The 22409-nt window shown below is 39.2% G+C and overlaps 1 protein-coding gene across 3 annotated transcripts in view; it reads left to right on the top strand.

Annotated features, from left to right (window-relative positions):
* TMX4 (thioredoxin related transmembrane protein 4) overlaps positions 1–20638 on the top strand; it is a 30086-nt gene extending 9448 nt beyond the window's left edge. The window contains exons 2-9 of one of the 3 annotated variants that reach the window (XM_045574905.1): positions 614–729; positions 3897–3942; positions 5450–5578; positions 8548–8593; positions 12409–12510; positions 14730–14793; positions 16248–16430; positions 17484–20638. In XM_045574905.1, the coding sequence (XP_045430861.1) occupies positions 614–729; positions 3897–3942; positions 5450–5578; positions 8548–8593; positions 12409–12510; positions 14730–14793; positions 16248–16430; positions 17484–17500 (703 nt within the window). In that variant the 3' untranslated portion in view covers positions 17501–20638. Of the gene's footprint in view, positions 1–613; positions 730–3896; positions 3943–5449; positions 5579–8547; positions 8594–12408; positions 12511–14729; positions 14794–16247 lie in introns of all 3 variants that reach the window. The other 2 variants (XM_036418134.2, XM_036418135.2) reach the window with 2 other exon arrangements.
* The last annotated feature ends 1771 nt before the right edge of the window (positions 20639–22409 follow it).

The following is a 22409-nucleotide window of genomic DNA, read 5'->3' as shown; positions in this document are numbered from 1 at the left end:
AAAATGTAAAAACCAGGGTTCTGATTAAAGTCCCACTTATTTCTAACTCTTCTACTTAAGAAGAGTAAAACTCGTTTAGGCCATAGCTTCTACTTTCTTTCTGGACTGGTTCAGAACTGCCGCAGATCTTTGGAAATGACTCGCATAAATATTTGGGAACCCACTAGTAACATGTTCTGATTTCTGCTCATCAGCTTTGTAGTTTTGATGGACCTGTAACTGGTTTGGCTAGTTTAGGGATGCACTTGTGAAAGTTGTCCTTCTTTAGTGGGGCAGTCAATATAGTATTCTCCCTAAAAAATCAGAAGCTACCTAGAAAGTGACAAAATTTGGGTTGATTGTAAGAAAAACTTTGAAATAAAATATTTTATGTATTATGGTAGTTTGTGAAAATCTTCTCAAACTTTGGCTAATTTTTTCCCAGTGAATTAATATTCATACATTAAATTCTAGGGAAATATGTTTTTGTTTTTCTATATCAAATGACTGAAAAAGCTTGCTTTTGTGCTTCCTTTTAGACAGATATTTACCTTTTTAACTTAGGTAGTTTATCTATTTTGTTTTACAGATATTTTCCATGTTTTTATATTGATTAGCTATTCTTCTTTTATAGTTATGCTCCTTGGTGTCCATCCTGCCAGCAGACTGATTCGGAATGGGAGACATTTGCAAAGAATGGTGAACTCCTTCATATCAGTGTGGGGAAGGTCGATGTCATTCAAGAACCAGGTACTGTAAATGCTGAACATTAAAGGCAAAAGTTTGTTACTTTTTAGTTTGAATTTTTTTCAAGTATATAGAAAAGTTGTGATACTAATGAACTGACCATCTAGAATCAACAGAGCGGGATAGAGAGTTAGAAACATCGATGAGAGAGAATCATCGATCAGCTGCCTCTTGCACGCCCCCACTGGGGACGTGCCCACAACCAAGGTACATGCCCTTGACCGGAATCGAACCTGGGACCTTTCAGTCTGCAGACAGACGCTCTACCACTGAGCCAAACCGGTTTCGGCTGTTAATATATTTTTTATTATTTTCTTTTGCTGAGTTATTTGAAAATAAGTCGCAGACATCATGATTTGACCTTCAATACTTTGGCATATTAAAATCTCCCTAATAATTTCCCACATGTCTTTTTATAGTTTTTGGACCCAGAATCTAATCAAGGTTCACCATTTGCATTTAGTTATTACATGTTTTCAGTCGCCCTTAATTAGAATAGTCCTCTGATATTCTGAAAAGAATAGGCCAGAGGTATGCCTAGGTGTTTTTTTATATTTTCTGTAAACTTGAAGTTCAGCCTAGAGGCATGATTCAGGTTGGACATGTATGGCAAGAATATTTCATAGGTGATACTGTGCTTTATAACTTACTAGAGGCTGGGTGCATGGATTTGTGCACAGTGAAAGGGATTGAATTAGAAGGTGGCCTGTGGGGCGGGACTGGGCAAGACAGGCTGGACATGCCCTGGAGCCAACCTCCTGCACTCCCTCTCCAGCCAGCTGCACCTGGGGCTGCACCAGGGCTCGAAGAGTGTCTGTGGAGTGAGTGGGGTCTCTCCAGCAGGTGGGGTCCCTCGACCTGGCCTGCAGGGATTGGGCTCCCTCCTCTCTAGTTCCTGAGTGTGTCACCCAAGAACCTCTGCTGCCAAATCACTGGCAGCTCAGCTGCTCCGGTGTTGAGCATCTGCCCCCTAGTGGTCAGTGCATGTCATAATACTGGCTGGTTGGCGAGTTGGATGATTGCTTAACCTTTTATATATGCAGATGCCTTCAGAAGACATGTACTCTCAGTTAGTGATGTTCAGTTTGAGCACTTGGTGAAGGTGATGACACTAAATGTCTGAATTATAAAGAAAATATCCCACTTTGTGATTAGCAGGTAATCTGTGGGGTGATACTTTGGGGAGATACATAATGATCTTACCTGAATCAAATATTTCATTGTGAGTTCCAGAATGATGAATTTCTAATTCTAATTTCTAATACAGCTATATTTATTATATGTTAAATGGTGTACTTTTCAGAAGAAAGAGGAGGAGGCTAGAGGAATCTTTTAAATTCTTAAACAATATACACAATTTATATTTGTAGTTTAAAAATCACTGTAAATAAAAGTTAAAGTTGGGTGTTGATGATTCTATTTCAAATGTGACTATTTTCAAACTTATTAGGCATTTTTTCCTACCTACATTTATTTTCTATTGTGTTCCTTTACAAGGATAAAAAGAAAGTAGGTTTGGAAATGTAGCTGTTATCTTTCTGTAATATAATAAATGAATGTAGTAAATGTTTCTTTTTGTAACACTGACTTTTACTGCCTTCATAGTACTGTGTTTTCTTTTAAGTGCCATAGGGCTGTTTTAGTCTGTGTGGTTTGATATGAGAAAGGAAAAAAAAGCAATTTCTTCTTTGGAAAGTCTCATCACTAATTAATATATTATTATGCTGAATAAAATTTAATTTATAAAATGGGTATAAGCAACTTTTGTGTGTTATTGAAAGTAAACCTTCAGCATTTCAAATCGCAAACAACCACGAAGATGTGACATTTGATCTACTTTATCTGAATAGATTTTGATTTTGTCCAAATTGTTCTTCAGTGGGAAAGTCAGAAGTCATGAGAAATGTGACAATGATGTCTCTGTCATTTCCCCATGCTGGCCAGGAACATCCTTTCCCTCTCCTTCTCTTAACCAGGAGAAGGCGTGCTCATTCTTGGTGCCCACGGAAATACTTTCGTTTGTAAACATATAAAGAGCAGGGATTTGTCCTTTACTCCTAGTCTCCTTCAGGCTTTGGTTGCATGCCCCTTTCTTGATATCACCTTTCCATTTACAGTTATGATTGTAAGTATCAAGGTCTTTCCCTCTGCCATTAAATAGATTGTAAGCTCTGTGAGAACCAAGACTGGACATGTTTTTACTTATCTTAGTGTCTCGAGCAGCTATGACAGTCCCTGGAACAAAGAAGGTAATTAGTAAATATTTGCTGACTTACTAAGGGTTTTATTTGTCTTCACATACACTTCGCATAGCATTCGATGTCTAGTTAGTGTCCGGTAAAGATTTGCTTTACTGAAAATTTGAGAAAATCTGTTTAATGTACTGTCCTTGGACAGTACTTGCAAATTTTATAAATGTGCAAAGATTATACATGGTATTATTGTTTCAGATTCTTTATTATTTTAAAACCTACATCGGATCTAATAATACCTATAATTTATTGAATAAGTTCTTTACTATGTGCTAAGTACTTAATATACTGAGCTAGTCTAACTTCAGAACAATTCAGTGAGGCTTTAATATACCCATTTTCTAGATGAGGTCACTGAGACTAGAAAGGGTAAACAATTTAAGGTGAGAGAGGTTAAGTAATTTATCTAAGGTCATATAGTAACTGCATGACTATAACCTGTTCTGTCAGCCACCATAAAATTCTAAGTGATGCACAAGCCAGAAAACTCCTATGTAACATCAGAATAAGCAAGCTGTATGTCACTGACTGGAAAGTATTAGGTAACGAAAATGGGTAAAAATTAAAATTTAAGTAAAAAAATAAATAGTATACGTGATTTAATTCTGTTGTATAAAAGCAAGCTCATCTGGCCAGCATGGCTCAGTGGTAGTTGAGCATTGACCTATGAACCAGGAGTTCATGGTTCAATTCCTGGTCAGGGCACATGCCAAGGCTGCGGGCTCAAGCCCCAATGTGGGGCATGCAGGAAGCAGCCGATCATTATTTCTCATCATTAATGTTTCTATCTCTGTCTTCCTCTCCATTCCTCTCTGATATATACAAGCCAGCTTAGGCTGCTGCTTCTTAAAAATTAAGTTAGATGCTTGGGTTAGTGGGAGTTTGACTTGTAACTTTTTTTGTTTATTCTTCTTGTAGGTTTGAGTGGCCGCTTCTTTGTCACCACTCTCCCAACATTTTTTCAGTAAGTTGAAATATTTATCTGGACTGGTAAATATTATAAATTTGTAGATGTGTACCAAGAATTCTAAGTTGTTTTCCATAACCTTTACACATTTAGCTCAGCATTTGGAAGAGAAAGACAGCTCTGTGGGAATGATAGCTATTAGCAGCTGATTGGGGGTGGAAGGGTCAAAGAAGATCTTTCTGATGACATAAAAGGTGGGATGATTCTTAAAGGATAAGTCAGAATTGGTTAAATAAACACGGTAGAGAAGACCTTTCCAGATAGAGATGCCATGGAAAAGCCCCGAAGAAAATGTGCTGCCTTCTGAGAACTGGAATGAGTTCTGAATGGCTGGCCTGGAGGGCATATTTGGATCATCCTGGGTGATTGAAGTTAGGGAGGCTCAGGTAGTGAGAGGGGGAAGAGAAAGGAAGGGATGGGTTCTGGAGATGCTTAGGAGGTGGGATCATTGGGACTTGATGACCAATTAGCCATAAGGAAGGAAAACCTGAGATGACTACCAATAGGCCATGTGTCTCTAGTAACAGCTATTGAGGAGCTATTAGCATAAGATGAGTTTTGGAGGATAGAGGCCAAGATGGGGAAGATAGTGTGAAGTGACTATGCTAATTTCAAATAGAAAAGTTTAGATGATAGTCTGATTTGGGGATCTAAAGCTCAAAAGAAAGATTTAGACTGGAGATACATATTGGGAATTTCCCAGAATCAAGATAAGAGTTAAAATATATTTAGAGAGAATGTATGCAACAGGAATAGAAGTAGGTCATGGATAAAACTTGGGGTTGACCAACCTTAAGGCAGGGAGTAAGGAACGAGGAGGAGTGGTCAGAATAGGAGGAAGAAGTCCGGAGAGCTCAAAAGCCAAGGGAGAGAGGGAGGGAGGCGTGTTCAGTAGTGGGGAGGGCCAGTGCCAGACAAAAGGAAAATGCTGTCTGGAGGTGGACTCTCCCCCATATGAACAGTTTCCATGGAGTCATGAAGCATAACCCTAAGTCGCACGGCATGTGAATGAGTAATATCTAAGGAGCAAGTGGTGAGTGTAGACTCTGCTCTTAGAAAGGTTGGCTGGGGAGAAAGCAGGAGCTGGGAAGCCTGAAGGGGTATGTGAAAGGGAGGTGTTTTGTTCATTTTCAAGGAGGGACTTAAATGACAGAAGTTAGAAATGTAGATACAGTTTTTAAAACTTAATAACATCTGCTGTTTTGCTGTTGTAAGAGAAACATTGAAATACTTGGTAGCAAAAATAATAAAAAGTAACTTGTCAAGAACTTTGTTTATGCTCATGAATTTTGCAGTAATAAATTAGAGTGCTTTCTCAATTTCTCATTTGTAATAGATTAATATTTATGCATGCTTTCGTATTTATACCTAGTTATATTTTTTCTTTATTTAAGCCAAGTTAACATTCAGAGTAGTTCACATGTAAAACTAATAGTTATTTTGATTATCTGCAACACTTGTGATTTTAATTTCTTGGTTTTCTATTTGTTTTTATAATTTATAGTGCAAAGGATGGGATATTCCGTCGTTACCGTGGCTCAGGAATCTACGAAGAACTGCAGAATTATATCTTAGAGAAGAAGTGGCAATCAGTTGAGCCTCTGACTGGCTGGAAATACCCGGCTTCTTTAACGTAACTAGCAATTTTACTTAATGGAGTCTTATTAATGACACAAGCGGCATCAAATGAACAGTTCATAGACCTTGAAAGTCTACGTTTTTCTTCATATTCACTTCTGATTACCCAGGCTACATATGACCATGCTTAGACCATGTTGTGTTTTGGGTTTTATGGCCCACAGGTGTTTCAGTTACTTGTTAATATACTGGGGAGTAACTGTCCAGTTTCAGGTGGGTTGCAGAAAGTCACCCCTAACTTTTTCACTAAGCATGTCAACTGTTTTCTCTCTCTTTAAAAAAAAAAATTAATTTATTGATTTTTCACAGAGATAAAGGGGGAGGGATAGAGAATAAGAAACATCAATGAGAGAGAAACACCCATCAGCTCCTCCTGCACACCACCTACTGGGGATATGCCCACAACTAATATACATGCCCTTGACTGGAACGAATCTAGGACCCCTCAGTCCGCAGGCCAATGCTCTATCTATTGAGCCAAACCAGTCAGGGCCAACTATTTTCTCTTTACAAAATATGGTATTGAACATAGTTACCATTCTTTCTTCCTTTTAAAATATTGATAAGATATGGGAGTTACTCTTTCTTGAATTACAGTTAATGAAGGAATTACTCTTGTATCAATGTGGAAAATAAAACTGATGGTGTCTAGCTGCCTAGCAGAATATTACTGGGTAACTTACGGCCGTGAGGGCGAACTGCATAATAATTGGTGAGATAGATAGGGCAAATCCATAATAACTTTTCCCATAGTTTGTTTTAATTTTGAATGAGTTATCATATTTGTAATTAATTTTGTTAGTATATACAAGTATAAGGAATATCCCTGCTGAAAAAAAGATTAAATGATGTAATATTTCAGAAATACATCACATAAATAGCACTTAAATAATACTCAGGAAATACGTTTCTTAGTCTGCCGTAAAAGCAGCTTTTCATTCCACCAATATTGGAGATGAGTTTATGCCAGATACTGTTCCAGGTGATAGATATTCAAAAGTGTAAAAGATGGGCATGCACCTCTGTTCCCCTCAGGCAACTGAAAGTAAAACACAGAAAAAAAACAGGGATATAAAGAATCTTAGGCTGTTTAAAACAAAACAAACAAAAACAACTTTTACTAAGGCAAGGAATCACTGTGGGGCAGGGACCTCTGCTGGATGAGAGACTAGGAGAGGTCGCTCTGAGGGGAGGACTAGAGTGACACCTGAAGGACAGAACAACCGAGTTGCGTGAAGAGCAAGGGAGGGGCATTCCCAGGAACGAACGGGTGTGACATGGTGCTAGGCTCCAATTTGGAAGAGCGTGGTATGCTGAGAGCAGAAAGGTTCCGGGGTCAAGACGGGGACTGGTGGGGAGAGTAGTTATATATACATAAGTTGAGAAAGGGGGGCAGGCAGAAGCCAGCTCATGCAGGCCTTTGACCGCATTGAGGAACCTGGATGCTATCAGTGCATGCAATGACAAGGTGGCTCTTCAGAGAAGAGACTGGGGAGGGCAAGAATGGATGAAGTCAGACAGCTAGGAGGCTGTTGCCCTGTCTAGCCTAAGGATGGTGCTAGGGTTTAGCAGGGTGGCAGCAGTGGGATGGAGAGAATGGGTAGATTTAAAATACTTTGCAGGTAGACGGCGAAGGTGAAGGAGAGGGAAGATTCACAAAAAATCTCTTGGGTTTCTGGTTTGAATCTTATTGGTTTGAGCAAGAGAAAAGCAAGAGTTCAGTGTTAACTGTGTTAAAGTTTGAGATGCAGGTTTCTTTGTAGAGCTGTCAAGTTGAATGTATGGAGATGGGTCCTTGGAGAATTCAGGGGCACAAATACAAAACATACTGATGGTATTTAAAGCCTTGCTTGGGAGGGAGGCGATCAGAGAAGAGTGATTGGGACCTAGCCACAAGACACCCACAATTAAGAAGTTTGATCGAGAAGGGCTCAGCAAAAGGAGTCAAGAAACTAAAAATGAGTGCCAGTGAGTCAGGAGGACAAGCAGGGGTATGTTGTTTCCTGGAAGCCAAGTAAATTGGTGCTCAAGAGTGTAGAGTAGGAACTGTGTCCTGTGTTACCAAGACTTGAAAGAAGATCAAGTCTGAGACATGGACGTTGAATGAAGCAATTGCAGGGTCATTGTGGCTTTCACAACTAGTGATACTGCAGTAGTGAGGGCAGGAGCAGATTTGAATGGGTTAAAGGTACAGTAAGGAAGAAGAAACAGCAAGTGTGGACTACTCCTTGGAAAAGAGAAGCTGGAGAGTCCAAGGATGCTCTTTATAAAAGATGGAGAGGGTAGAGCATGTTTTCAGGCAGATGAGAATGACCCAGCAGAAAGGAAGAAATTGCTAATGCAGGCAGAGGGGCTGACAAAAAGAGCCAAGACATTACTCAGCCAAAGGGATGGGATGCAAGGCCCACGAGGAGGAATTAGACTGTGGGAGGGCAGACTGACTCTCTCTGTGGAAACAAGAGAAGGTGCATGCAGGGGAATGCCAGGCTCAGATTGGGTGGTGAGAAGATAAGAGAGATCACATATGGCTTCTGGTTTCGCAGTGACATGTGAGGAGTGTGTGTGAGCTGAGAGTGCCCAGGGAGAGGAGGGTGGAAATGCATGAAGAAAGGGAAAAGCACAGGAGCTGCCCTGTCGTGTAGAGTCTGAAAGTGCAGTACTGAGGCACAAACAGGTTTGTGACTGGAGGGAGAACAGCCAGCTGATTTTCCCCAGAGACAGGCAGCTGCCCACAGTTGGGGTTTTGCCAGGTGTGTACAGTGAAGGGAGAAGGGGCTAGGGGATTTGAATGTATTTACAGCAGTGACTGAAATGGTGGCTGTGGAGCTGAAGCTACGAACACAAGTAAATCCAGGAGAGAAGACAATATATTGCAGAGAATGGAAGGGCAGATCCTTGAGACCTAAGTTTTTGTTTTTTTCATAGTATGCATCACCAATGGTTCTCCTTCTCTCTGTTTTTTAGGATGTCTGGAATGGCTGGCCTTTTTAGCATCTCTGGCAAGATATGGGTAAGTAATTTTAAATATACCCTTTGTGATTATCTTTTCAGAGGGTTTTTAAAGAGTAAGAATATAATTTTTAAATCATAGGAAAATAAACATTGTAAATACTTTTATAATTTCACTTTTCTTATTAAGCAATACAATTACTGTCACAAGGATCCCCAATGGAACTGTGTCTTTGTGTAGAAAGGCATAAATTGAACAATGACACAGTTGTGTCAAAGTCATACTTTCTTAGATCAGAGTTGAATCTCTTTAGTAAAGGTGAATCAGGCTTATGTGGTTTTACTTCATTTTAGATTCCCATTGTCATAATCTCGTGTAGATCGAAGAGTAAGCCCAAAAGTGAATTTGTATGCCAGCAATCAGCAAACTATAGCGTGTGGGCTAGCCACCTGTTTTTGAAACATAGCCATGTTCATTCATTACCTGGTGCTTTCACTCTACAGTGGGAAAGTTGAGTAGCTGTGAAAGAGACCCATGTGGCTTAATAAGACCACAAGCCTAAAATATTTGCTCTCTGCCCCTTCAGGAAAAAGTTTTGACACTCTTGCTATATGTGATTGTGTCATTTCACTGTCATTTCAGTGAATTCAAACTATTATTTAGTTAAAACTTTGGGCAATTATGTAATTTTGAATGTGTCACAAAACCTTGTGCTCCCCTTTATGTGTAGAGTGAGCTAAATCCTGCCAGATTTAGCACAATTGCTCTGGAATTATATATAGTCTTAAAGTATTCTAAGTCCTCAAAGTGAGTTCCTATATTTGTCTTTCTAAGCTTTGTGTAGATCACAGTGTCATTTTTAGAACTTAATATTCAAGGAGCTCAAGAAAACTCTCTGTTTCTCATGCACATCGAGATATGTTGAGGGCAGCATTTGATGTCAGCTGCAGTACTTCAGGTCCCAGAGGGAGTGCTGGCCTCCTTGGGAAAGGAGGGCTCTGCTCTGATCTGTGAATGTGTTGTCCTGGCTCCATTGCTTAAATTCATCTGGCCACTGGTTGGAATGTTTTTATATATTTTACTTCTAATGGTATCTTCATTCAGTCTTCTTACTCAAAACTGTATGTAACCCAAAATTGGCTCTAAATCAGTCATCAATAATAAGATGTCAGGCCCCTCAGGCAACAAAACTATTTTAAGGAAACAGTAGAATGCTTCCTAGTATGAACACACACAAGAATCATCAGTATTTTCCTCAGGTGAAAACTGTCATTGTCAGGCAGTTATAGAAACAGAAACACAGAAATTTGAACCTGAATTTGATAAATTTTAATCACTAATTCTCTGGAAACGTCCTGTATGATAAAAGCCTAATATGCTAAGTGCCCATTCACCTAGTCGGCTGTTCAACCAATCAAAGCATAATGTGCTGATGATATGCCAAGGGTGCTTAACTGCTCACTATGATGTGCACTCACCACCAGGGGGCAAACAGTCAACTGTTTGACCACTCGCTATGACATGCACTGACCACTAGGTGGCAGATGTTCCAACTAGTAGGTTAGCTTGCTGTTGGGGTCTGGCCTATTGGGACTGGGCGAGATGCGCCAGACATGCCCTGGAGCTTTCCTATGTCCCTCCAGCCCTGATCATGAACCAGTGGGGTCCCTCAGCCTAGCCTGCATCCTCTCACAATCTGGGACCCCTCAGGGGACATTGGAGAGCCAGTTTTGGTCCAATCCTGCAGGCCAGGCTAAGGGACCCCACTGGTGCATGAATTTGTGCACTGGGGCTCTAGTCTATATATAAAAACTTCAAGTAACTAGAATCAAGTACCTTAACACTCAGGTGGTCTAAAACCATTATGGTGTCAGATAAACAGATAAAGGTTTATGTCTGCAGCTGTGAAAACAAAACTTGATTAATGAGACTTTAGTAGTAATCACCTATAAGACCACGTTCTACCAGTGCTCTGTCAGGATTTCTCTAAGAAGCTCACATAAATCCTCCAAAGTATCATCAGGTAGAAGAACACTGAAGTGGAGCTTATTAAAATAAGCAGGTATTTTGAATGTGCTAAGAAATGTGTGACTCAGAATGCAGTGACACAAAGGCAGATGATTTATTGCATTCTAGAAAATAGAAAGGTTCTGAGGGTTACTTTAATCATTTATTTTGCAGAAAGGGCATATGATGCTGTCTAGAAGGATTTATAACTGCACATTACTCATTCCAACCACATGAGTAAGGCAAATGGGCAGATATTTTTTATAGAGCAAGTTCCTGAATACTACGTCCATAGGTCAGCTCAAAGGCAGACTGGCTTTCTCTATCTTCTAATGCTTTGGCACATTTCAGGGATTAATCCTGATCACCTCACTGAGTCATCAACCAAAGCATTAACTATGTTAAATACAGAGAATTTTTAAAGTAGGAACCTGTGTAGTATTTAGAACTTCCATTGAAAAGGATTTGACTAAAACAACATTTGAAATCCCAATACTTCTTTTGCCTGCTGGGTTCCAGAATGCTGGATTATTCTCAATAAACAATTGCCTTGGCTGAAGATAGAATAAAGACCAGTGTATACAACAGAGTTATAGATGACAGTGTTACAAATTCAGATTATTTGCATTTGCTATGAATAGTTTAAAGATTTGCCAGTATATTTAAATTAACAAATATTTTTTATAAGGATCAGTGTTTAAAGTACTTGCTGAGTCTTTATATCTGTCTCTTCAGCTGGATAAGAGATTGGATGGAAGAGATCTCAGATTATTCTAGATTAATTGAACAAACTTTTTTGTTTATTGATCATTCAGATTTAAGCCAAAGTAAATATTATGTAATTGTGTTGACATTTATAAGCTGAGAAACATAGCTGAGTAATGTAGATTTTGAGAAATACTGCATTAAAATGGAAACTTGGACTCGTTTCTAGTTGTTCTAGGCAAGTCATTCACTTGTTATCTCTGCCTGCTGATGACATTTAGCTTGGAGACATTTTACTGTGTGCCCAGTACATTGTGAATGGCTGTTCTTGAAGCTGTAATGGCCTGAAACCTATAATCACTAAATCTTCATGAGGAAGCATGGCTCCTGCAAGTCCCCATCTAAGTAGGCATTGATTTCAAACTACCAGTTCATTTCTGTAACTGCTGTGTGATTTTAGCATGGAAATAATTTCCACTCAGATTGTATCGTTTTCTCACTCTCTCTCTTGCTCTCTCTCTTTTTACTATTTGGTATCAAACAGAGTTCTGGGGAATAGTAAAAATAAAGGATGTGCACTCTCTACTCAAAGCCTCTACTCATTTCCTCATAATAAATGAACTGAAAACACCTTCTGTCTAATATTACATTTTAGATTTTATGGTGATTTAGAAATGTTGCTAAGGATGGGTAGAGGTAGAGAAATGAGAGTCTGACTAGAAGGAGGAAGTATGGATGCATTTAAAATGAATGTTTTCTAAGTATTTAGTTCTACTTAACAATTGGTCAAGGCCCAACAAGTTTATTTTTTATGGATTCCATATTACAAGTAAATATTGAGGTATATATTATTATTAGCAGAGAGTGACCAAAAAATCTATCATTGTAGAAGAAGGGACTAGAAAAACAATTCTACCAGAGTTCTATCAGATCATGAACCACAAAGAACAATAACTCTTACCAGATATAACTTGAGCATACTCTCAGATTCCTGATATTGTAAAGCTTGACTTGTTCTAAGGAATAGCATATGCATAAACCACTGAATGATCTTTGTGGGAGCTCCTCTATGTGGAAACAGTTTGCAGACTTGAATTATAGCTGGAAAGATAGATTTAAACATTTTTTGTCCTAATTATAAATAATTTTTCTTTTGATTACAGCATCTTCACAACTATTTCACAGTGACCCTTGGAATGCCTGCTTGGTGTTCTTATGTCATTTTCGTCATAGCCACCTTGATTTTTGGCCTTCTTATGGGTCTGGTAAGAGATAATGCCAATCTTTTTTCCTGTCCTTAAAGCTTAATAGGTTTTATGCAAAACTGCAAAGCAGCCAATAGAAAAAAACAATACATAAACAAACATTATTTTGTGTGTAATCTAAGCAGTTAAATAGCATTTACTTGTTTGATACTGCTTACAATGCTAATTTGAGAAATAATGAAAAATTCATTAAATCAATATCTTTTAATTATATCCTTTATATTTTCTGAAGATGTGTGCTGCCCAAAATATAAGCAGTGATAAAAGGAAAAGTTGAGACCATACTTGAATTGATAGTTTGCAAGACAACCCCATCAGCGGTGATTTCACACATTGCCTACTTGGTTAGAACTCTGTGGTGATAAAGCCAACGCTGTGGATTTGTTCCTCCAGTGAATGAGATTTTTTTTCTTGTTCACATCCTCCAATTAAACCTCTAATCCCGGCCAGCTGCTTACACATACACTCTCTTCTTTCCGATTTTATAAGATAATGTTGATAAAAAAAAAACAAAAAAAACAACACAGTCAATATTGTGAGGAAAAAAAAAATCAGATGCAAAGCACAGCTAGTGCTTACATATCTAGTAGGTATCTGTGCATTTTCTCCCTAGATGTTTTAAGTTAGAGTTGGATTATCAAATTTATTTATCTATATAGACAACTATAAGTATTGGGGCATGCTTTATTCTTCGATATAATTTAATTTTTCTCTTTACATACATTTGATCAATTTGATTAAGCTTTAAGCTAATTAAAATAAATTCTTAAAAGCCCTTACAATATGTATGAACCACATAGCTCCTAACTACTTTATGATAGGAATAAGTGAAGATTACTAAAAATGTATATAAAAAGATTTGACTAAAATGTTAACTCACGGGCGGGGGTAGAACTTAGATATATCATTCATTAGGTCCTAGGTGTGTTCCATTCTGCTGCCCTAATCATACTGCTCTTAAGGTGCCCCTAATGCTCTGGCCTAAACGGATTTGATTCTGGATATAAATTTGACCTTTGATGTAAATGTACTTCTCCCATCTACCCTCTTGTCCTAGATTTTTCTGGTAGTATATTCTGCAGCCACAGGAGCATGAGGTTCTTAGGAATAATATGAGATCCCTGAAGACTTAGGTAGAGCTATGGAGAATGTAGGTTGAATGTGAGCCTAATGCAAGACCATGGAAAGTCTTCTCAGTATGAAGTTGTAGAGTTTTATCTTTGAGGTTGACTTTTACACCCAAGAAGTCATGTCAGATGTGCCTCTGTCCTAAGTTCATTTGGAAACAGATTTAAATAATCAGTGAAGGAAGGTTATTAGAGGCTTGACCCAAAGAAAGAAGGGAATTGATTTAATACTGTTCAATCGATTAAGTGACATAGGATGTTATTCCTTTATAAGAAGGTGGGTCTCTTCAGACTGGCATTCAGAGCTTTCTCTGGACCTAAGCGCCCCCATGACTCAATTTGGTGTAGCTCAAAGGAGCTAGACCTCTGCTGCCACCCAGCTCTTCCCAACTATGCCCAGGGCCTTAGAAGTGCCTTCTTCAAATGCAGCATTCTTGATCCTTCCCAATAGTTGTAATCTCTGTATCTCTTAAGTATCTATCAAAGTGCTTTGTTCATTTTTCTTATGAAGCTCAATTGTTCTATTGTATATTGATTTATAATTAAACTGCCATTTTTTCTCTTTTTGAATCTTGCCCCAGATGTTAACGAACCAAATATTGATTAAATTAATAAATGAAAATATAGGTGGTAATAATTCTTAACAAAATGTGGGATACTCATTTGACATTTATAAAATTGAATCAAAAGGACCATGACTTTGAGTTCTTTAAAATTTTAGGATACCTTTAAGATACTGGTGTAGGAAATATTATTACTGTTTATGGTGAAGGGAAGCCCATGTACAGACCAGTTCGGTTTTTCCAGAAGAAAGTTTTTTTAAAGGCCAGTTTAGACTTGGCTGATAGTGTCTATTTTCTTATACCCACTTGATTCATCTATTTTTAGTGGGCTCTCTTAGGCATTTGCCTTTGTGACCCCTGTTCTCAAATATTAGCATTTCCCTATACTGTATCACATTTAAATAAATAGGAAATTCTTACATATACCCTTTTCTGTTTTGAGGACTTTTAGAAACAAGGCTTAATTTTAAGATTTTTTTGAAATTCATGTCCTACCTACTCACTATAAAATAACATTTTCCCCCTCCAGGTTTTGGTATTAATATCAGATTGTTTCTATTTGCCATTTCCAAGGCATGAATCTGAACATTCCGGTAAGTGTGATAAACTCATGTTAATAAAAGTGTTTTTGGAATTCTGTGTTGTGCCCTTTCCTGCTCAGATAGGTTGTGGGTTTCCCCTTGATTTGCTAGGTTACCAAACCACCACCACTAAATTCCTTAAAATACGTTCTCTATGTAGAATTGAACAAAATTATCTTTTCTCTCTTAAATTAAGGAATTTTTCATCTTGGCAATTTATTTTTCCCTTTAAGTGTATGCCCTTCATTAATCAATTGACACCCTTTTCTTCATTCAAACTGGAATGAAAAGGGAGAGGGGGTGGTGATTCACATTTATTAGGACTTTATTGTGTGCCTGTAACTATTCTAAGTGCTTTGAAAGAAGTCTTCCTGCCTGGCCGGTGTTGTTCATTGGTGAGCGTCTATCTATGAACCAGGAAGTCATGGTTCCATTCCCAATGGTCAGGGCACATGCCTGGGTTGCAGGCTAACTACCCAGAAAGGGGTGTGCAGGAGGCAGCCAACTGATGATTCTCTTTCATCCTTGATATTTCTGTATCTCCCTCTCCCTTCTTCTCTCTGAAATCAATTAAAATTATTTTAATTACAAAAATAAGTTTTCCCAAATCTTTGTACTATTTCACTGTGTTTCTGAGATCAAATAGCCTGGATATGCATATTTTAAATTCTATTTTTGAAACTTTGCATAAAGACTTTTATGAGACTTTGTTGAATTTTATGTTGGAGTTTAAATAAGCTATATTTCTTTTTAATTTTTGAAGTTTTCAATGCTTTGGGACTTCCATAGATAAAGTCCTGTGCTATGAGATGGATATGCTATGAGAAATGCATCATTAGGTGTGATTTGGTCTTTTCTGCAACATCACAGAGTGCACATGCACACACACAGATGGTACAGTCTTACTTTCTACAGCTGGCGGCAGAGCAGGCATTTATCCCAGCATCTCCACCGGCACACGAGAATTACCTTGCTCTGCTACAGGACGACTACAATAGGAATTTTTTAGTCCCATTATATTCTTAGGGTACCACTGCTGTGGTATATGCAGTATGTCCTTGATTGAAACGTTGTAATGCCGCACATGACAATAGTTAGAAGGTATATTAAATTCCTTAGAATTTTTAGAAGTAACAGAAAGCCAATTTAAAGCAATTTGGGGCAAAAGAAAATGTATTTAACACACTCTGATTGGCTCAGCTTGTCATATGGTGAATAAGTTACCATGGCTAGTGAGTGGGCCACTGAGCCAGATTCTACAAGGTACAAAATACAAAGCCTGAGGGAACCTTTGCCTTCCTGGGCTGGGCTAAGACGCCAACCAGAGATCTGTCCTGGGTAATAATAGCTTCAAGGTGGAGAAAACTGTTATGTGCCCCTTTCTTTATTTCACAGCCAAACATAGTTATTGATTGCTGATTGATCCTTGTTTATTCAGAGACCGTTCCCCTCTCTTCCCTCCACAGAGCAGAGTCGGAAGTCAGAGGAGGCTCATAGGGCTGAACAGTTGCTGGATGCAGAGGATGAAAAAGATGACTCAAATGAAGAAGAAAACAAGGACAGCCTTGTAGACGACGAGGAAGAGAAAGAAGACTTTGGTGATGAGGACGAACCAGAGGAAGACGAGGAGGAGGACAACCTGGCTGCTGGTGCGGATGAGGAGACGACTGATACCCAGGACCAGGGGCCCCTGAGGGAGCCCCTGGAGGACAGAGGACCCACTGAGCCTGAGGAACATGCCCCTGGGCAGCCTCGTCCATCTGACACGGAAGACACATTGAGGCAGCGCAAAAGTCAGCATGCTGATAAGGGACCTTAGGCTCACAGACTGTATCCAAGAACATAGGAGAAAGGAGTGTGCGGCTTCCCTGTGTCGGCAGTCTAAACCAAAATCCTCATTGTTTCTTGAGCAAGCTTCTCTTAAAAAACCATCTTAGTCATGTAGTCTCGGCATTAAGCCCAACGTGTATTAATGAGTATCATTCACGCATGACAATCAGGATGTGTGGTCTTAGGATATGCTTGGGGGTTGGGGATGGGCACACGTACATCTACTTTGGGCGAGAGAGTTTTGACCAGAGGTAGGGATGCCCAGCCCTCATGAGGACTGTTCATTGACAGGGCCGCAGGCCCCATAAAGTGAAAGCAAAGCAGCTGAGCAACCTCGTGTGTAGCGGGAGTCTTGCTTCTCGTGTTAAGTTACTTTTGTCAAACTATAACAAACACCAGGCACCGTAGTACTGGGCCCCTTTTTTAGAGAAATGGAGAGGGCCCTGGATTATTGTAGAAAAGAGCTTGGCACTTGTTTTGACTCTAAATCTCCATTGTTATGTCTTATTTCTTACCTGTCCCATTTCCAGCTCTCCTGCCAGGGCCTGCAGGCTCCCCACACTTCACATTGCTTCCTAGTGAGAGGGCCAGATAGCAGCCGGGCTGACATCAGGTGCGTTTAGAGGATTTAAGGGGTTAGGTAATCAAAAACTTCAGCTCAAATGCAGCATTGTAACCTTTGGGGATTCAAAAAGCAGTAGGGATTTTACAGGAGACATTTTTTCTTTCTTTCAAAATGTAGTAATTCCCCCCCCCCCAAAAGTCCCCTCAGCAATATTCTTTCCCAACCTGGAAGTCTCCTAAGTCTTGCCAGTACAAGGTAGTCTTGTGAAGAAAACTTGAATACTGTGTTGTTTTGTTTTCATCTCAAGGGGTTCCCTGGCCTTGAACCACTTTAATAATAATATTTCTGGTTCTCCTTCTGTGATGTGCTTTTGGTGAAGGAATTAATGAAAGTGAGTATCTGGAAATGAAAGATTTGGTTTCATTTCCTTCTTTCTTAATCTTGTAAAGAATTTTATCCCTGTAAATCTCTCAGTGCTCAATCTACTAAAAGTACCCAGGAGGCCCAGTTTCTTTTTAAAAAAATCCATCCATCTACTTCTGTCTTACCTCTGATTTATGTTTTAGAGTAAATTCATAAAATTAGATTCCAAGCTTATGAAAGATGACTAAAGTTGATTCTACACCCCTTGAGTCGAGACAGAATAATAAGTAGTGCAGGCTTATGAAATTTAAAAGTTTCTGTCATTTTAAAAAAGAAATATGCAGTGTACTCTTATCTGGCTGTTTAGATAACCCTTTTCTTCCATTAACTTTGAACACGGGATCACGGGCGGGAGGGAGCGGTTCTGAAACTTGCTCTCTTTCTGTGCTTGAATGAGCCTGTTGCAAACTCACACAAAGGGGGTTTTTATTCTGCCAGAATCTAATTTTTAGAGATGGTTATTTTTCATCTTTCCAATTCAGTTACCTGACAGCCTCATCCTGCAGCATGAGAGTCACCAGATTTTTGCCCTAGCCGGTTTGGCTCAGTGGATAGACTGTCAGCCCACAGACTGAAGGGTCACAGGTTCAATTTTGGTCAAGGGCCTGTACCTCGGTTGTAGGCTTCCTAGACAGGGCTCTTGTGGGAGGCAGCCAATGGATGTGTCTCTCACATGGATGTGTTTCTCTGTCTTTTCCCCTCCCGACTTTCTCTAAAAATCAATAGAAAAATATTCTCAGGTGAGGATTACCCAAAAAAATAAGTCACCAGCTTTTGGCGGCTGTGAAGCTGGGAGATCCTGACCAGACCAAGGACATCGGATCTCATTGTCCTCCCAGCCCTTCAACCCTTTCCCAAAGACCCTCATAAAATGGCTTGACAACCCTCTCCACCCCTCAAAACAAGAGTCACCAATAATTTTCTCTTCAGACAGCAACACGACCTCAAGTTAGAGGCTACCAGATAACTGAGGGGTTAGGAAAATCTTGAATTTGCTCATCTTCTTTCCTTCCTTAGGGCAGGTCTCTGACACATCTTATCCCAGAGTGCTGTTGATCTGATGGTTGCGGCTTCATCTCCCTGATCCTGGAAAGCTTTTCTGCATCATTGCTGAGCTGGGCCTGCCCTCCTGGCTCTGGATTTCTTTCTCTTATAATCAGCTGAATTGAGTTTTCAAAGATCATTAAGCTCAAGTTCAGAGCTACAGACTAAGAAAGGATTCAGTTTGGCTTTTCTGTACCAGGTATAAGCTCCCCTCCTTTGTAATACAATCATTTATTTTTAAAGTTGAATATTTGATAAAGGGGAGGGAATGAAGAAATCTACTTTAACTTTTAAGAAATGTAAGACCAATTTCCAGTTGTACCCCAAATAGTGGTGTGTGTGTGTGTGTGTGTGTGTGTGTGTGTGTATGTATATATATATTTTTTTTTTCTTTCTCAGCAATACTTTAAAAAAAATGGAATGAGCAAAGAGAAGCATCTTGGGGAAGAAAATTCATTAGAAGTTTAAAAGTCTGGCTATAAGAATCATTTTTTTCCTGCTTTTCTTTTCTTTTCTTTTTTTTTTTCATTCCACCTGAGGCCTTTAGGTTGTTTTCAGTATGACTGAATGTAAAACTAAAGGAAAAAAGTCAAACTAAAATAATTTGAAATTAACATTTCAATAGGATTTTAAGGATATTATATTTATTCCAGGAGCCAAGTGCATGGAAACATGATTTTCATTTAGAAAGTAAACATTAACCTTGCTGTCCTATATTGTAATATCACTTATTTACTTATACAATAGTATTTTGTATAAATCAAAATTAGGTGAATTAAAAGTAACTGAGTAGTTGAAGCAGGTGCTTTTTCATCAATGAGGCACCTTCTACCTACCTTTTTCTTAGTTTCCTTTATTACATATCTTGCTAGGTCTGTTGCACTACCCAACCTGCTTAGCGATCTTATATTGAGGTAGCAAACAGGCATTGACCAGGTTGGCTTTTGACACTGGAGAAAGCCACGTTTTTATTTATTTATGGCCCAAACTCATTGATAGTTCTGGAGTTGCTACATGATTTGGATATATGGGAAGCCTGCAGAGCCTGCATCCTGTAACTTAGAAGTAGATAATAAAAATGTCTTTCAGGGCAAGTACTGTATTACTGAATCAAGAGTGAAAAATGGGAAACATTAAAGAGTCAATAAAAGGTAGACAAGCTTGGGTACACCTGAGATTTCAGCACTTAAATTGGCATGAAGTGAGAGAGAGAAAGGAGATTAGTGCTTTTGCTAATGTATCAATATCTGTCTGCCCTTTATCTCTGTCTGCCCTTTATCTCTGCCAGTGTTATAAATATGTGGTAGACCCATTCTGTTAAATATAACAACATTTTGGAAAGTATTCACATCCTTTGTGCCAACAGAAAAGTTCTTTGTTTAGTATATTTTTACCTCAGTCCTACATTTTGGTTCTCCTGAGATTACAGTTTGTCTTGCAAAACCAAGATGGAGTCATCAAGTCTGATGAATCTCCAACAGCTTGTGCACAGCTTTCCTGAACCAGGAGGTTCAGTGGAAAGGCTGTGACAGCTTCAGACCAGGACTTGGCCTTCAGGTGAAGGCTTATTCTCAGTAAAGTTTCTTGTGAACTGTGACATTGTACTAGTCTGTGTGAGACATACAGCTTTGAGTTGTTTCCAATATAGTGTAATTGTACTTGTTACTAAATAGCTTCTTTGTGCAAATGCAGTTTTTATAATGAAAATGCTTATTTGTACTGAAATACATTATAAATTTATTATTTATATTCCTTGTAATAGTCTTGATTATTTAGCCTCCTGTACGGAATTATTTTTCTCTTCATCCATGTGTTTACTCTTTGCCTCCTCAAATATTGTAGTATCTGCAGCAGCTGGAACCATAGGGGTTTCTAGCAGAACATTGCCTGAATTGCAAAGCACCTTAATCACAGAATTGTACATAATCCTTGATCCTGTGTGTTTTCATTTTATGTAAATTTCCATTTGTCTCAAAACCTATGAGAGTGCTAAGTGAAAACAAGACCATCTATTGCTTTCATGTAACTGTTTTCACAAGAGTTATTTGCCTAGGCAGTGAAAAATATTACTGTGTTAAAAATTTTCTCTTCTGTGTCCATCTCCCATTCAGTCTGTTTATTTTTCCTCTTTATCCCCTTCTCCCTGACTGGGTGAAGCCCACACCTCGTGCCTTTAGCTGCTCTGGAAGGCGCACAGAACCAAGGAGGGGCCGCCAAAGGGCTCCTTGTCCCAGCCCCTTGTATTGTCCATAGAATCTCACTGCTCTCACCTCCTTGGTCTCCCTCAAACCACTCCCTCGGCCACATGAAGCTGGTCTGCACATCCTTGGTGGGAGCAAAACCTGTAGCTTTTGAAGCCAATGGCACGGAGTTACAATGCAACTCCCTGCTTTACCCCAGTCTTGAAGGCTCTTTGGAACATATGCCACAGTAACTGGGGTTCTTTCTTAGAACATGTGAACTCAAGGTTGATAACTGTATCAGGCTATTGTAGGCTGTGTTAACAGACCCCCAAATGTCAGGGCCTTTAAGAACAAGAATTGTATTACTGTGCCACCTAGTCCACCTCAGACCTCTCAGATAGTAGTGGCTGTGCTTCAGGCAGGTTTTTCTAGGATCCAGGCCAAGGGAGTTTTGTTTGTGGTCACCTTCATCTCCACCAGTCAGAGGGGAGAGTGCTCCTCAGAAATGTTAGGGAAGGCTGCCAAGAGGCACACACATTTCTGGTCAAATTTCCCATGAGAGGACTTAGTCACAAGGTCACACCTAACTGAAAGAGAGACCAGCGTATGTCATCTCAGCCACAGTGACATTGTCACAGGTTAAGCTTCTGAGAAATAGCGTACAAATGCCCACGTGGGCTAGACCATTACTGGTCTGCAGGATACCAGAGTTTTCAAATTGTGAATACTATGCCCTCATAGAATTTATATTTTACTTGGGAAGATGGATATTAATAAATGGGATAAGAGTTCCAACTAGAAAACTTAAGATGCTATGTGAGTTTATAAAAAGGGAACCTGGTTTAGACCGAGGGATTGGTGGTAACATGTGACCAGAGGGCAAGATTTGGAATTCTGGAGGCAGAAATGGATTTGGGATCCCTCTTAAAGGCACACAAGGAGCCTTTAAGATGCACACGTGGAGAAATAGGACTAGCATTCATCTCAATGGAAAGTTCTTTGTGGAGCCATCAGGGTAGATTCTGAGCTTTTGTATAGGGGAGTGATGGAGGCATCGTTTCCAATTGGCCTTTGCATGAGCTCCACCTCCCGTTTTAATATCTTTGAAATCAGTATACATTGAAGTCAGTAACTGATAGGCTCCATAAATCTCCCTAAGTGTGATTATAGTTAATAGACATCTGATTCATCATGTTAATCTAAAAGTTACCCTTTGGAAAGATTCATGCCAACAGAATTCTTTGTGTTCTGTTGTTACTGGTAAGGCATATAATTCCTAAAATTGTTTATTATAGTTAGTTACTGGGGTAGAGACAATAGGATAAACACAGAACACATTTGTGCCCCAAAGGGACCAATGGGTAGGCTCACTAAACGATGGAGTTGTCATGCTATGGGAGTGTTCTTCACACTCCAGCTCTCTGTGCAGTAAATTCTAAGCATGAATCTCAATCTAATAAATAACATTAGAAACAAAAGTAAATGTTACCTCCTCAAAGAGCAAATGTTCTTTTAAGTGGCACAAAATAGGGTGTGTTTTTTTTCATCTTCTATGCTTTTTAACATATATGAATAGTATTGGC

This window comes from Pipistrellus kuhlii, unplaced genomic scaffold (genome assembly GCF_014108245.1).
Source record: "Pipistrellus kuhlii isolate mPipKuh1 unplaced genomic scaffold, mPipKuh1.p scaffold_m20_p_6, whole genome shotgun sequence".
Lineage (NCBI taxonomy): Eukaryota > Metazoa > Chordata > Mammalia > Chiroptera > Vespertilionidae > Pipistrellus > Pipistrellus kuhlii.
The sequence above is the reverse complement of the archived record's forward strand: the minus strand, read 5'-3'. Positions and strand labels throughout refer to the sequence as shown.